The sequence below is a fragment of the Aulostomus chinensis genome, chromosome 22, assembly GCF_037954235.1.
Source record: "Aulostomus chinensis isolate RoL2024-O1b breed Wild chromosome 22, RoL_Achi_v1.0, whole genome shotgun sequence".
NCBI lineage: Eukaryota > Metazoa > Chordata > Actinopteri > Syngnathiformes > Aulostomidae > Aulostomus > Aulostomus chinensis.
Window position 1 is genome coordinate 2,383,572 of NC_141341.1, and position 15,388 is coordinate 2,398,959.

At 48.2% G+C, this 15,388-nt stretch overlaps 1 protein-coding gene across 2 annotated transcripts in view; it reads right to left on the minus strand.

Annotated features, from left to right (window-relative positions):
- Nucleotides 1-326: 326 nt before the first annotated feature.
- Nucleotides 327-15,388, minus strand: part of LOC147240305 (hepatic leukemia factor-like) — a 29,810-nt gene continuing 14,748 nt past the window's right edge. For both annotated transcript variants that reach the window (XM_086193472.1, XM_086193473.1), the window contains 2 exons: nucleotides 3,551-3,804; nucleotides 327-2,493 (listed from right to left, as the gene is read on the minus strand). In XM_086193472.1, the coding sequence (XP_086049598.1) occupies nucleotides 2,278-2,493; nucleotides 3,551-3,804 (470 nt within the window). In that variant the 3' untranslated portion in view covers nucleotides 327-2,277. The remainder of the gene's footprint in view (nucleotides 2,494-3,550; nucleotides 3,805-15,388) is intronic.

The window sequence follows — 15,388 nt, forward strand, 5'->3', positions numbered from 1 at the left end:
GACAAAAACACCTGAGAAAAAACTGACAAATGATTTCAATAGGTTTTTTTTGTAATATATTCAATTATGTATATTACAACTATAATCACATGTTTCAAGCATATATCATATACACATATATATCTAGTGAGAGAAGAGTTTAATACAGTTGTATGGTACAGTAGCAGTAGGGTGCATTTCTCGTTTCTCATTGGAAAAGTTTGTAGGAGAGGTATAGACAAGTGTGTAAATCTATATACGCTTTGTCGATACAATATGCAACAAAAGAAAGAAAGAAACTAAAAAGAAGGAATAAAAGACAAAGAAAGGGTATAGGCAGTTCAGTACTGTGTTTGCAATTATGTATGTGTGTGTGTGCGTGTGTGTGTGTGTGTGTGTGTGTGTGTGTGTGTGTGTGCATCAAAGGTGAAGGATCATATCAGATCAGCACCATAGAAGTCCATAACAACATCAACAACAACAATAAGGGTTAGAACCTGGGTGAGAACCGCGAGTGAGTTTGTTTGTGTCTGCATGCTGAAGGTTTAGTCACTGTTCGATCCGGGGAAAATCCACCCTGAACCAGTTAGTATTTCATGTTTTTGCACTACTAAAGGAGTAAATCCAGAGGAGAAGACTGCGATCTCGTAGCGTGATTAACAATTTGTGTGAGCAAGACGCGTTCGCCAAAATAAACGCAAACCTGCCAGCGAAAATTCTCCACCTTATTTATTCTCAAACATCTGCTCACATCCAGCTGTTGGGACACTTAAAGCCATACTTCAACCATAAATCATATTTTGTCCTCACAAAGATGCCCCCCCCCCTTCCTAGGTTAAGTCTTTGAGACGCCACAATGCAGGAAGAGCCAGCCACGTCTCTTTAGCTCAAGCCAAGGGAGGCGAGCAGCACAACTGTCCAAAAACGTGGGTTCTGAACGCCCCAGGTCATCGACAGGTACGGCCCACGCGGTCTCTGTCCAGTCATATTGACCTCACGCCAACCCGGCCAGTTCATTCACAACAGAGCCACACGGGAAGTGAGTTGGTTTGCTCGCTGTTCATCTCAATCCAGGTGTTTTTACTGACTTACTGATGGAGCAGCTGGATGAGAAGGTGAGGCTCGCACCAGCAAAGCTTCAGCAGATGTTTTTGGACAGTTCTGCTCTCAGTCTCCGTTAGCTTGAAGCTACAGTGATGCAGGAGGGGGACAGTGAATATTTGTGAGGCGAAGTGTATGCTTCAGGTGATGTATCGCTTCGGTGACCCCCCCCGCCTCCCTCGCCTGTGAGTGTAAAGCCCTGCTCGTATTTCAAAGTCAGACACGGAATCCAATAGAAGTTAACAAATCAAGCGCTTGAATGAGCCCACAAAAGAGAACAAACAAAAATTTACTAAAACTATACAATTTTTGTTTCACTGTCTTGCTCCTAGCACCCCCAACACAATCGTTACTAAGATGCCTCGCCTCGTCTTGCACCGTGTGAAATACCTGATTCAACCGTGATACATTCTCTGCTTCACCTCCGACTAACCCGCGCCACAAAGTCCAAAATAGATTATTTGTCGTTTAGCAATGAGGGAGGAAAAGCGCTTCGTGTGGCCCCATGACTGTCCAGCTAACAGCCCCTCCCGCCCCATATATAAAATATACAAAAATTATCTCCAAAATCCTCCTCTGGTTCACCTCTGCTAATAGAAAAATATACAGTAATCCTATGTCAAAATCTCTTTGCATTATGGACGAAAACCCTGCACCTTCTCCTCTCTGCTGGACCAGTCTCGCCTTCCTGCCCAGTTCAAAAATATACATGTTTTTTTGTCCTATATATAGAAAAAATTACACATCTGACCTCTCCTGGCTTGTGTTCGTGCCTTGAGCTTAAAAAGTGAGATTTCACTGGCATAATGTGAAGTCAACACCCTACTTGAACTGGCCGGAGCAGCGGCCGGAGCGCACTACTTGCAAAAAACGCATTGCGACACTGGGCGTTACCGCAGCACCGAGGGTGACGCAGCTGCCGAGGTGACACACGGTGAAACAGTACGTTGTGTGGATCAGCTGAGCAGCGAGAACAAGGAGTCAAATCAGAAAGAAAATGGTGCCGCTGTGCTTTTCTGTTGTGACTTCCTGAAGCACAAACACCCAGTGTCGCACGGCGCTTACTGCAGATCTACGCCAGCCTTCCCCTCGCCACTTCAACTAAAGTGCTGCTGTTGGTGGGTTGCCTTGTACCCTTTTCTCATCTCCTCTTCCCCTCCTGCCCTTCCTCCATCCTCCTCTTCTTCCTCCTTCGCCTCACAAGTCGCCGTGCCGGCTCTCGTACTTGTTGATGATGTTCCTGCAACGGCCCAGCTCTTTCCTCATGTCGGCCACTTCCTGGCGAAGGGCGGCGTTCTCTCGCTCCAGGAAGGCGGCTCGAACTGAGATCTGGTTCTCCTTCAGCCGCCGGGCGTCCCGCGAGCGCTTGGCCGCCTCATTGTTCTTGACACGCCGGCTCCAGTACTTCTCGTCCTGCGTCGGCGGCCGTGTGGTATGTTGGGGTGTGTGGGGAAGAAGGTGGGGGAGGGGGCACAAACAGAGAGCGGGATGAGAGGGGTCAGTTACATGACCGAATGATGGGTGGAGAGGAAGAAGGGACGGAAGACAGGAAGAGTTGTGACCACAAAACTAACCATGGCGACCATCAACACCCAAACACTGGAAGGATCTCTGCCACTGACGAGCAACTCAACGGTTCGCATCTCACTTGAAAATTTTCAGACTTACAAAAGTGACTTATTTTCAGTCTGAGGTGGCAACCAAAGTCCCTCAGCTGCCAATCAGATTCCACGATATAACAGGAAAATAACCGCCAACCATTTCCACAATCATGAACTTTTTCAGTCTTTTTTCTGATTCAGATGGTTGGAGACGAAAGATGCCGTTTTGGAGAACAAATTTTAGACGTTTTACAGAATAAATTTCCATCATTGACATCTTCAGCTTTTTCTTTTCGCCAAGAGAAAACCGACGGCGTTTTTTTCTTGCGCTCTTGCCTCGTACAGGCGCAGCACCTCAGATTCAGGGAAATTTAGTGACTCGCGCAAAGCGTAGAATGAGACATTACAGGCAGGGCGACAGGTGGCCGCAGAGTTCCTCTCCAGCAACTCGATGACCGTGAACTTCTTGGAGTTGCGTTGCGTCAGTGGGAGGAGGGCCGAGAGCCACAGCGATGCCGCGGTAAATGTTTGGACTTGGTGAGCTGAATTGGAACGAAGCAGCGAGTAAAATCTGGTCGGGATTCCCGTCTGATAGATTTATGCTGGTCTGAGTGTCTTAATCTCTCCATAAATTACGAGCGGCGCCGGCGGAGCTGCAGCTGCGAGGCAGCGATGAGCCCAGCACAAACAGCCCAGGAGGATTCAACAGTCTCGTGTTTCCACATCAGTCAAGAAGCTGCGAGGATTGAGGACCTTCACCGCTAAGTCCAGCGTCACAACGACCTAAAGGAAGCAGGCACGGGACTGTACCGCTGGAAAACTACCTGCTCATGAATGCTGTGCTGAGGGATGCGTGGGAGATGTAGTACCTTCTGCTCGTCCGGCACCAGCATCTTGCGGGCCTTCTTGATCATCGGCTGAGGTTTCAGCTCCTCCTCGCTGAAGCGGTGCCGCCGCGGGTCAAACGCCTCCTGGCCCGGTACGCTGGACAGCGCCAGGTCCGCTGGGTCAGGGTCAAAGTTCACCTGGATGTCGCTGCTGCCGTTGGCACCTGCCGGAGGCCCAGGGGGTTCGGGGGGGCAGGTAGAGGTGGGGGACTGATCCTGAGGCACCGCCTGACCTCCTGAGGAGGAGACAGACGTGATGTCATGTTAAGAGCTCATTGTCACACAAATTTAAGCAAAAACTGGAAATGAAGAGAAAAAGGAACACGAGTGAAACAGGAGCAGTCAGCAGCAAACGCAGCAGCAGAAGAAGAGACTGCAGACCCTGGCACGTTCTCCAGGCTGAGGAACTCCGCGGTCGTCGGGTCACGTGACCCTGCTGTTGCTGCCGCACACCGGCCAGGATGCCAGAGACGTTACCGGCTGCTCCTGTTCACACTTCACGCATCTATTCTTTCAATCTTGGGAAAAATAACAACAACAGCAGAAACCCCACTGTCAGCAAACTTCCAGCACGTTTTTGGGAAAGCGAGGCCGAGTGGCCCGTTTCCATCGACCTTTTCCTGTGTGACGCTTCCAAGTATGCAGGTGGAGAGACCGTGTGGTGGTTTGTTAGTCAGGCTGCAGTTACAGCTGGTAAAACAACAAATATCGGCTCCTCTGACCACCGTTGTATTGACGGACTACCACACAGGTCCGCTCTCTCCCACTGAGGAAGCTCTTCCTGAGTGGATTTGCCTCTCTAGTTCTGGCTGATGCGTGCCTTGAGTTTTTTTTCCCCTCTGTTACTTTCTTTGTAACTGCAGAATGCAGAAAGAGCCAGTATCTTTAGCTTGGAGCTAACGGTGGCTAACAACAGCCGAACTGCCCAAAAATGAGTTTGCAAGCTCTGTGCTCATTGGCTGGATTTTCCCAACTGACATGCTGTCGTGGGTGTGAACAGACGTTTGTGGTAAGTGCTGGTGATGTTAGCCATTGGTCATCAGTAGCATCAAGCTAAGTATACGTGGCTGGCTCTTTCTGCATTCATGGAGTCACGCAGAAGTAATGCAAGGAGGAAGGAAGGAACATCTCAGTGGGCTGAGTACACGTACGTGTGAGCGCTTCACTTCCTGGGCGGCGTGTCACTGGGTTCACGCCACCTCTCGTGTTCTTTGACATCGTGAGCTGCTGAGGCTGGAGCTGCAGAGCTGTAAAGAGTCCTCTTTCCTTCAGAGCTTTGTTAAAGCTGCAGCGCACATTGATGTGGGAGTGCTGATGGCTCTGGCTTGGTCTTATCAGCCAACACCACTGGGAGTCGCCAGACACTTCATTCTGTTTTACTGGACCTCTGAGCCGCGCCGTGACAGCTGCGGATGCTGGGATTTGAGGCACAAATGCAAAGCTGCTGTTTGTCAGGAGGCGGAAGGTCAGAAGACGGCCAGTAGGGAGGCTCAGCCCCAGACTCTGGAGATGAGAGACCTGCTGAACTAAACAATCTCAAGAATTGGAGCTGAAGTGGCAGTTTGGTCCTGAGACGGAGGATTTTTCTGACGGCGTTTAGGGGAAACGTCCCCGCTTGAGAAGAGCTGGTTTATAGTTTGAGCTGCGATCTGTGTGATCAGGGCTGACAACTCATTCAGACGCAATAAACGCAGCAGGACCAGCTAATTGTTTGTGTCGCCATCCAATTATCATCGACTTGTTTGGGTTTCATCCGCAGATTAGAGCCTCAGTCACATGTCAGAGGCTAACACGCCAAAGATAACGAGCAGACGAGAGGTCTGATCCGTCCAGCAGGACGATGAGCCTCCTCAGAGCGAACGTGACTCAGCACAACCACTGAACAGAGTCAACACACGTCACAGATCCTGAGGAATACTCAGTCCTAGGTTTTTGAGTAGTCGTGTGTATATCTGCTACTTTAGTCTACTGTATCGCAGTACAGCGATTCCAAAGTAATGGATCGGCCGCAGGACAGTTCATCAACAAAACATTTCATTACATTCATTACTGAATTTCCCTCTGGGATCAATAAAGTATCTCTCTATCCATCCATCCATCCATCTAACAACATCTGCGTAACAGAAGAAGAAATACCTCGGAAAAGGCAGTAACTATACATTTTTTGTACTGCATTTAGGTGTCAGATTCAAAGGATTGAAAACAATGTTGTAGCTTAGCTTAGCGCCACATGAATGGGCTGGTATCCACATCTGCTGCAGATGTGTCGATACTGCATGGCAATAAGAAGTAGTACTGCAGTGGTGTTTTATTTTGGTCCCGCACAGCATCAGTATCACATATTGATGGGTTTAGCTGACATTCAGTGTGTTTATTACCTGTCAGAAGCTTCTGTTAGTATTTTTAAGCAGTTAACTAGCTTGAATTCTGTTCATTTTACCAATGTAACCACGCTTGTGAGGGGGTTGGAGCGAGCAGGTCCGAGGTATCGAACCCCCGACCTGCCAAAAAATGTGACTTTAAGACAGTAAATGAGAGCAAAACAGCTCTGGAACAACAACTGGACCCACACGTGCTGCAGGAGACTGGACCGCTGCCACGGAAGCTACAGCGAGCGACGGTGAAATGCTGCTATTTACCTGGCGGCAATGCGCTAAATGAGCGTAACGCCTTCACGTCTAAGAAGACAGCAGCAGCAGAGCCGCGGCCTCGTGTCTCCCCTCACATCTGCGGTTGGTGGCGTGGAGCATCTGGTGCAGGGGTGTCCAAACTGGTCCAGTCAGGGCCGGTGTGGCTGCAGGTTTTCATTCCAACCCAGCAAAACCAACACCTGATCCAACAAATGAGCTGTGTGGACACGGCTTAGTTGATTTAAGTAGAATCAGGAGTTGCTGTTGCTCGGGTGGAATGAAAACCTGCAGCCACACCGGCCCTTACTGGACCAGTTTGGACACCCCTGATCTAGTGGGAGGCGCCCAGCTGACGGCGGCGCACGTGTGTGGCCTCACTCACATTCACACCAAATTGGTATTTGAGCCGGATTACACGGTCTGATTTACATGGAACCATCAATAGTTCTGTCACACACTCACAAACCAAACAGCTGTGGTGTTGAAGTGGTGCAGCGGTGACTGGCTACGGTCACATGTTCTGCACACTCCATCATGCTTCCTCCGGCGAACAGCGAGCCAAGAAGGAGGCCCGCCAAGACCAGTTTCCATTGAGAGGATTGGCCTATGGATGCTGCGCCATGTGCTCGCATTGATTTCCCTCCAACTTCAGCGGCAAACTTGTCTTTTCTTGAAACTCGTCTCCACAGTCGGATGCTGCTGTTCTACCACATCACACGCACTGTCGCTGAGGAGCCAGCAGGTGGCAGTGTGGAGCCGGGCAGCCTTGGCAGGGCCAGCAGATCTCCTCCTGCTGGATTTATTCAAGCGGAGGAGATCAGGGTTTTGTTTAACCCTTCACGGTGCTGGATGGGAGGAATCTGCCTCAGCTGCTGAACTCCCAGGCAGGAGGACCAGAGGAGACCAATCAGAAATAGAGAGACATGAAGATGGCTGCTCCAGTAAAAACGCGCTCAACTGCTACAGGATGACGACGATGCACAACTGAACACACACACACACATATATATATATACATATATATATACATATATATATATATATATACATATATATATATATATATATATATATATATTTATACATACATACACACAGTATACACACACACACACACGCAAATGTTGTAGGTGACAAATTAATGAGATGAAGGGAAAACGAGCCACAAACAGCGCAGAATAAAAAAAGTGCTAAAAGAGAAACAACAACAGTGAACAAAACTAAAGTAAACATCGATGACATCAGTGAGAGGGCGGGGCGAAGCTCCCGAGGGGCTCTGATAGTAAACTGGCGCTGAACGTGAAGCTCTTCACTGTTTGACTGGAACTGAACGAGGGCGAGCGCCTCTGTCCTCCGTCCAGTATCTGCTGGATATCTTACATCTCCTTCCCAGTCTGATTCCTGGAAAAGCAGCTTCGTCTTTTTTCTAACGTTTCCTCTTTGGAATGGAAGCTGGTTGAGCAATCGTCCAGTACCAGTCGGGCTTCTGTTGTGGCAGCGTTTCTAAGACTGCTCAGGGAGCCGTGGGCACGGTGCTGCAGATTAAAAATAACTACAGAGCAGCGGACCAATAACATCCCGAAGAGCAGCGGAAAGATCTCAAATATTTGAGTGTAGGAACCAGAGCAGGGGGCTGGTCGCCGCTCTGTTGGGAGTCCGGCAGAGACGGCGCTCTCAACATGATGACATTTAACCCAAAGCAACGTACAAAAGAACATTTAGTAGTGAAAACCAATGGTTGAGAATTTTAAAGGTTGATGGAGAAGTACAGAGACCCAAGCTAGTTAGCTTAGCACAATGAATGATAGTGGGTGGGAAAAGTTAGCATTTTCTTCAAATTGGTCTTAATAATTCAGCTTGTGTATCGAACTGAAACAACTATTTTCCTGACTGCTGCTACTGAGGATGAACCACAATACAGGAAGAGGAAGTGCAGCTTCAGGAGGCTGAGGCTGAGGTATGCTACCACTTCCCATCCACTACCATTCACTGTGCTAAGCTAACTAGCAAAAAGCTGGGTGTTTATCTTCTTTTCTCCATTATTTTTGTTGCGCTGTGTCATGAAAGTCCCGCAGATGTTTGACTAATCACAGGAAGGTTTGTGACAGAAAACGTGTTAAAACATGAAGGATTTTGTGTGACCGTGACATGAACTCCATGTTCCCTTTTGGAATAAGGTGACACCAGTATGAGGAAGGAATTTGGTAAAACCTAAAATACAGGAAGTGGTACTGGCAAGCGTGCAAGTCACCGATTTGTTACCATGCAACGTCTATTAGACCTAAACCGGGACGGTGCTCCTCCTGTGCTCCTAGTTCTCATTGATGTAAAGTTCAGGGATCGACACTGGTACCAGGAAGTTAAAATGACTCTTCTCCAGTAAGGCCACGCCTCCGGTCGCTGGTTGAGGAGCTTCTCAGCTCCCTCTCATTTTTGAGTCAAATCGTTGGAATTGAGAAGTTGAGAAATCAAGAGGATACGTGAAGGGAAACGTGTGTCTACATCCACACAGTCAGCTGATGGTCCAGTACCAACAATAATGCAGTGCAGCGTACATCCCCTCCTGATCCGCCTCTGCGACCTCTGGTCCATCTGTTCCCCAGCGAGGCAGCGACCCCATCAAATGAGCTGCTGCTGGCTTGATCTGACGCTCTGGCAGCTGGACCGAGCTGATCCCTGATAAGTCTGCCCAAAGCCCTCTCCTAATAACAACCATTTTGGGTAAAAAGTTGAAGCTGATCCAAGAACACGGCTCCCACTGCTGCCGGGTAAACAACCGCCGAGCGCAGCTTCATTTCCTGTCTGTGAGTAGGAGTCGTTTGACTCTCGCGCTCGCTCTGCTTTCATTAATTCATCTGAGATTATGTGTTTCTCTCTGCGTCTGTCAATCTCTCCATCAGTCTCTGCCTGTGAATTTCACTGAAGGGCTCATCGGTGATGGTATTTTGGGATTAAAGCAGTAAATATTAAAGTATTTTACTACTACGATATTTAAATTCAACAATTTCATGCCTGAAAACATCAATTTGGACATTGAATTCCAACACTCTTACGGTGTTTGGTGAATTTTAAAGTGATACTTTACCAGAAAAAGGTGCTTGTTGCCTTTTTAAACCGTCCTTTTGTGTTTTTGCCTGCCTCCTCAGTTCTGTCTGCCTCCAGAGGGCAGAAAGCACCAGTCACATAGATTTAGCGTGAAGCCGATGGGGAAAATTTAGCCAAAAATGTGCGTGAACAAATTCCCACTCACATCATCGAGGACGGAGCACTCAGTGGTAAAGTGGCATGAAGTGGAATTGGACCTTAAGTGTTTGGTGCGTTTGCTTTTCTGACGGTTTTGCTGTTGTGAGCGTCAAGCTAAATGTATGTGGCTGGCTCTTCCGGCATTCTAGAGTCAGGAAGTTGTGTTGCAGGATGTAAAAACAAAAAAAAGTTTAAAAAAAAAAACGTCTTCAGGAGCTCCAGGCACCTATTTTTTTTTTTTGAGAACTTGAAAGGCAGAAAACACTTGGAGTATGGCTTTAAATGTTTAAAATTAGTGGCATCATTTCTTATTCATCATCGTCAAGACAAGAAATCTTAATGCAAAATTTCCATCACTGGAGTTGCTTCATGATGCGGCACTCAAATTGGTGCCGTATTTAAACAGTGAGAACATCTTTATTCCATCAAACCCTAAAAGCCAGAGGTCTACTGCAGTCCAACTGCAGGCAAATGTCCCGGTAGTGCAAAAGTCCCAGGTACCGTTCAGGTCCGGGGTTTACGTCCCTCACAGTCTCACTGCTAGTGGCCATTTTGCATCAATGCTCACAAATCATGGAGGGTGAACTCATCTGGAGTGGGCAGAGAGAGCAGATTCTACACCCACAGCAGCAGAAAATAGACGGGTTGAGGTTTGAGAGTCAGGTGAGCAACTGGTTCTCCTGACTGAAGCGTTTGTTTGATCTAACTATACTTTCACTTGATCCGCCTACACAGAAAACCGGCAGCTGAATGCAGCAAACCTTCCGTCTTTCTGAGGGTCACTGAGGCCACTTTGGAAAACTAGAAAGTGGAGGGAGATGAAGCAGATAAAAGCAGACTGACGATAACGTACATAAAAGCATCAGATTAACATCATCCAAACCTTCCCTGGTGATTTAGTTCAGCTCCTACAGAGCAGCGCAGGAATGAGTCCTAAAACCTGGATTAGTTTTAGCCAGTTAGCATTATTCAACGCCCCCCCCCCCCGACTCCAATAATTTTGAGTGTTTTTTGAAACAGTTATATTGCTGAAGGTCTGTTCTTTCCACCAGCTTGAAATATGTTGAGGTTTGTTTTTCCCTGCGGTGTAAAATATCAGCTTTTCTAGATCAGGTGGCTATGAGCCTGCAGGGGCAGGTTTTCATCACTGCATCGCATCTTTGTGGCTCCGGAGCCACGCATGTTTAGCTTGAAGCTAACAATGGCACAACTGCAACATCCGTTCACAAAACTCTCGTCCGGTGAATAATCCACGCCTTCTTCATCCAGCTGTGTGATCAGTAACCACAAACACTTTGGTCTGAGCTAAAAACAAACTAAACCAGAACCCCTGCAGTCCGCGGGAGCCCAGAACCAGAAGGTTCCCCAAGTCAGTTTGTCATGTAAAGGAACAACTGATGTTCCGACAGACTGTGGTTTTTAACTCTGGTCAAGACACCGAGGCATAAATGCGTGAAAATATTTAAATATATCAAAAATATAGCTATATAATTTTAAAATACTGGTACTTGGTATCGGCTGACACGCAAGACATCTCGACCAACAACTAAACACATTCCAGCTGCAAAAGGTGTTTTGGAGGTTTTTCAGCAGGTTGAAATGTAGTGAAGGAAAGAGCCCAGTTACTGGGACGATGGTAATTACTGTAATTACACCAAGATGGAGGAGACACTAACAGGCTGATTAGGGTGATGTTTGCACTCTTTCGGGGGTTGACGACCAGTGATTTTCATCTTCACTGAATGAAGTAGTAGTAGTAGTAGTAGTAGTAGTACTTGTAGATACTATCAGCCTGTTAAATGGCCCGATTAAATGGTCTGAGGTTCTACGGCTGCTCACAGGAAACCAGCAGGATCCGTCATAAATACCAGCTCTTGCTCAACTGACCAATGGCCTCTGGTGGCCGGAGTAAGTACGACCAGAGGAAAGGAGGAAACCGCGATGCGACGTCCCTCATATATGGTGAGGGAGTCGGTGTGGACAGGAGGTCACGGTGGGCGGTTGGTCGATGAAGCACCAGATTCACCGCAGGAGATTCCCTCTTCCTCTCCCACCACAAACTTCACATTTCCGCCTGCGAGTCAAGACGGGCTTTTCAAACCCCTGACCGCCCCTGATCTCAACCACAGGGTTCTTACTGTAACCATGACATGGCGAAGACACCCTGACTGATCCACCATATGCACCAGAACTGGAAGCAGACTTGGGGTACTCGCTCCTCATGTGGATAACAATACATGAGGTTCACCCTCTGGCTTACTGTGGTTTGCCCCGCCTCAAAGTGATACTTTACCCAAAAAGAGCATTCCCAGTACTCATAAACATGTCCAGAACACATAGAGACATTTTTTTAAACTCCTGCCTCACTTCTTCATGAGTCCCGATTGCAGAAAGAGCCAAAGACTCCAGAGCCACAAAGATCCGTTAGCTTGAAGCTAATGTAGATTTACAGCTAACGGCAAAACTGGCCAAAAACGTTTGCTCACAAGGTCGTCGGAGGGTAAAATCCACAGCGTCCTTATCCACCCGTATGGGCACTGATCCACAAACACTTAGATTTGAGCTACAAGCAAACTCACTAGAACAGATCGTCGCAACCGAGGTTGAGCGCGTTGGTTCAACTGCTCGTCATGCTCGTTTGTCTCAATCTCAAATCCAAGCGCTTGTGGATTACTGGCTGGATGAAGCAGACGTGGATTATAGCGGACGATGGCCCGCAGAGTTTGTCAGCTGACATTTTTGGACAGTTTTGCTGTTGTTAGCGATAAGGCTCTGTTAGCTTCAAGCTAAATGTACGTGGTTGGCTCTTTTTTTGGAGTCATAAAACAACGCCAGAGGGACTGATGTCTATTTGTGAGTAGGTACAAGGCAAAATGTACTTTTTGGGTGGAGTATCACCATTAGTGAGAAGTACAAGTATAACGATAGCTGGGATATCATCTGATAAGAGCATTTTTGATCGGTCGAAAACAAGAGCAATCCCATTTTGAGAAGCAGTGCTAAAACACTTGCAGTACCAGCAGTAGCAGTAGCAGTAGTAGTAGTAATCAGATGAGGAGCCAGAGCAGCGCTTCATTTCCTGTCCAGTGTTTGTGTCGCCGGCTGACGGCAGCGTTGATGAACTCTGAGCTCTGCCAGCAGCTGTTTGTGTTGCACAGAAGAGAAACACAATACAGTGGTGGAACGTGACACATAGGAAGTGTGTTACATAAAGAAGGCTCCCCTCCCTCGCCGCTGTTCCTATCTGCTGCCATGTTTGGCTTCTTCGTCTTTATCATGTAAACACACGGCAAATCAGCTTCTCCTCTCATTTAACCCGTCAAACAAGACCGCTGCCAGCACTGAGAAGTCTGGAGATTATTATTATTTTATTATCTCCGAAAAAGACAAACACCGGCGGGATTACAAAAAAATACCAGACTGAATTCCATGAGAGTCGGTGCAGTGGTGAAGAACGAGCCCAAGACCGCCTTCAGTTTGGGGTCGGATCAGTTTCACACAGTTAGCAAGAAATACTGCACGGCGGTTACCAGTTGGCAGTTACCGTGACCTTTGACCACCAAAATCTGCTCAGGTCATCCTCGAGTCCCAGTGGGCGTCTGAGCCAGACTTGAAGAAACTCCCTGGAGTCATTTTAGAGCTCTCACGTTCACAAGAGCGAGGCACCAAAGATGGAGGAGGTCTCTGAGCGTGCTTCTAGTTATTGATTGGGATTATCTGATCAGTAAAATATAAATGAAGGAAACGGTACATCAGATTTTGCGGGAGTTGTTGTTTAGGGATGTTAAACAGCTAATAATCAACAAGCTGTCATCAGAAAACACGCAGCTTTCGCCTGGTAAACCTCTCCAGCACCGTTATTGGTTCGTTTCCAATCCAATAATCGATGAGGTGCCAGCACCACGCTCAAACGCGACCATAGCATCACCCCATGAGACCAAACGTGCGTCACAATAATTTCAGTCTTAATTGAAATCTCTATTTTAATCAAGGCTGATTATGATGATCAGTTTCAGATTGTTCACGATCACTCTTGAGACGGTGAACGCACTCGGGCAGGCTCAGACCCGCCTCCGCAGGACCAACAAACACATAACCACACATGTGCACAGCCACATGAGTGTGCCATGAGTGGACACACACACACACACACACACACACACACACACACACACACACACACACACACACACACACACAGCTGAAACAATTCCGTGTAGGTGACACACCCAAGAGTCTTGCTCCTATGTCAACACACTTACTGGGAGTTATGTCATCACAGATAGGAGTGACCCCTCCCCACGGACCACCCACAGGTCCTCCTCAGCGTCACGCTGCAGGTTACTACTCTTCACCTCTGCGTCCTGCTGGTCCTCAGCTCAAACAGCGCACATGAATTCATGGGGGTTTCAGCAGGTTTGTTTCCTCTCACCACAAATGCTTCCATGTCCAGGGACCTTAAACCCGCCACAAGCCCCCCCCCCGTGGGATGTTCCCCGTGTTCCCCCACCTCGTCGACTGGAGCTTTTCCCACTTAGCTGCTCATGAACGCATTCCGAGTTAGGACCCGGCGCTCTGAGTGCCGACGCAGCCTGCTGGCAGCGTCCTGATGCTACAGCCTTGAGAAATCCGGCGGTGCTACCAGTGAGGGCGGATTAGCGCGGGCGCGTCCACAGGTCATCAATCTGAGAGCAGCGAACACAAGCAACAGCAAGTGAATGAATAAGTAAAGTGATTAAATGGCCTCTTTGCTGAAGAGCTAACACGTCTTGATGATGTTTTGTCTGGTGCACAACCACAGCCCTCCTCCTCCTCGCTACATTCAAGTTTAATTACCCTCGAGACAATAAACAGGCATTTGATTTGTTTCCTGGTGGCTTGTGGCTCCAGTGTGCAGCTTCATCCATGGCAGGAAACCACCGGCACAGCGACCGATTCAACCAAACATTTAATCATCACAACGAAAAGACGACTCATTCAAGGCCGCACGACTGCCCGTCATCCCGCGTGACTCCGGGGTTCGGGATCTCACAGGAACTCAGGATGTTTCTGATCGTCAAGTGGTTGTGTTTGAGTGGGAAAATGTTGGTTTTTGGTTTTTTATAGAAACGCAGGAAAAGAGGAAAAAAGGTGGATGAAGTCACAGCTGCGGACGGGACGAGGGCAACTGGAGGCGGGTCAGACATGACATTTTATTGTTGGTCTCCAATGAAGCTGGAGATGCTAGCGACCTCTACATGCTAACGCAGTCAGACGGAGGTGAGGGTGTGTCTATAGAGCTGAGAACTGACGGTTTCTTTAGAGTGAGCCGGAACTACTTTCCTGACTGGGTGCAGTGATTTGACGCAGCGACTCAAAAGCCTCAGTGTAACTTCAGTCAGCAAAACACAGACTTCCCTACGGATCACAGTCGACTCCTGGACCCACCGAGACCCTGACACTGATCCGTGTGAATGTCGTGGCGATGAGGGGCAGTCAGCCCGTAGTGGTCTTGGTCCCGGGTACACAGGGTACCAAACACGCTCACTGAGGGGGAACTGCAGGAGAGCTGAGACTGTCGGAGCAGTTCTGGGTTTCTCACAGCAAACCAAGTTCTGGTACTGCAGGGAGTAACCATGTAGCAGAAATGTGTTTCTGCTATCATGACCCGAGGCTAGCATTCCATGCAGCTAAGCTAACTAGCATTCAGCTGCCCGGTGATTCTGGAGAGAGAGAAGGGTCTCTACCTCCTTGACTGGCTCTCGAGGGGATGGACAATATCTGTGTTTCCCAACAAAGTTGGCAAAAGCCGGAGCCCACAGGCCGGAGGGACCAGACCTCAACAAACCAAACGTGGGGCCAAGATGTTCGTGAGACATCTGGGAACTTGAGAAATGAACGCCAGCAAAGTTTGTCAAAAACCCCTCAGGAAGGACTTCACTCTGGCTTCACCGCCTCGGTTCTCTGG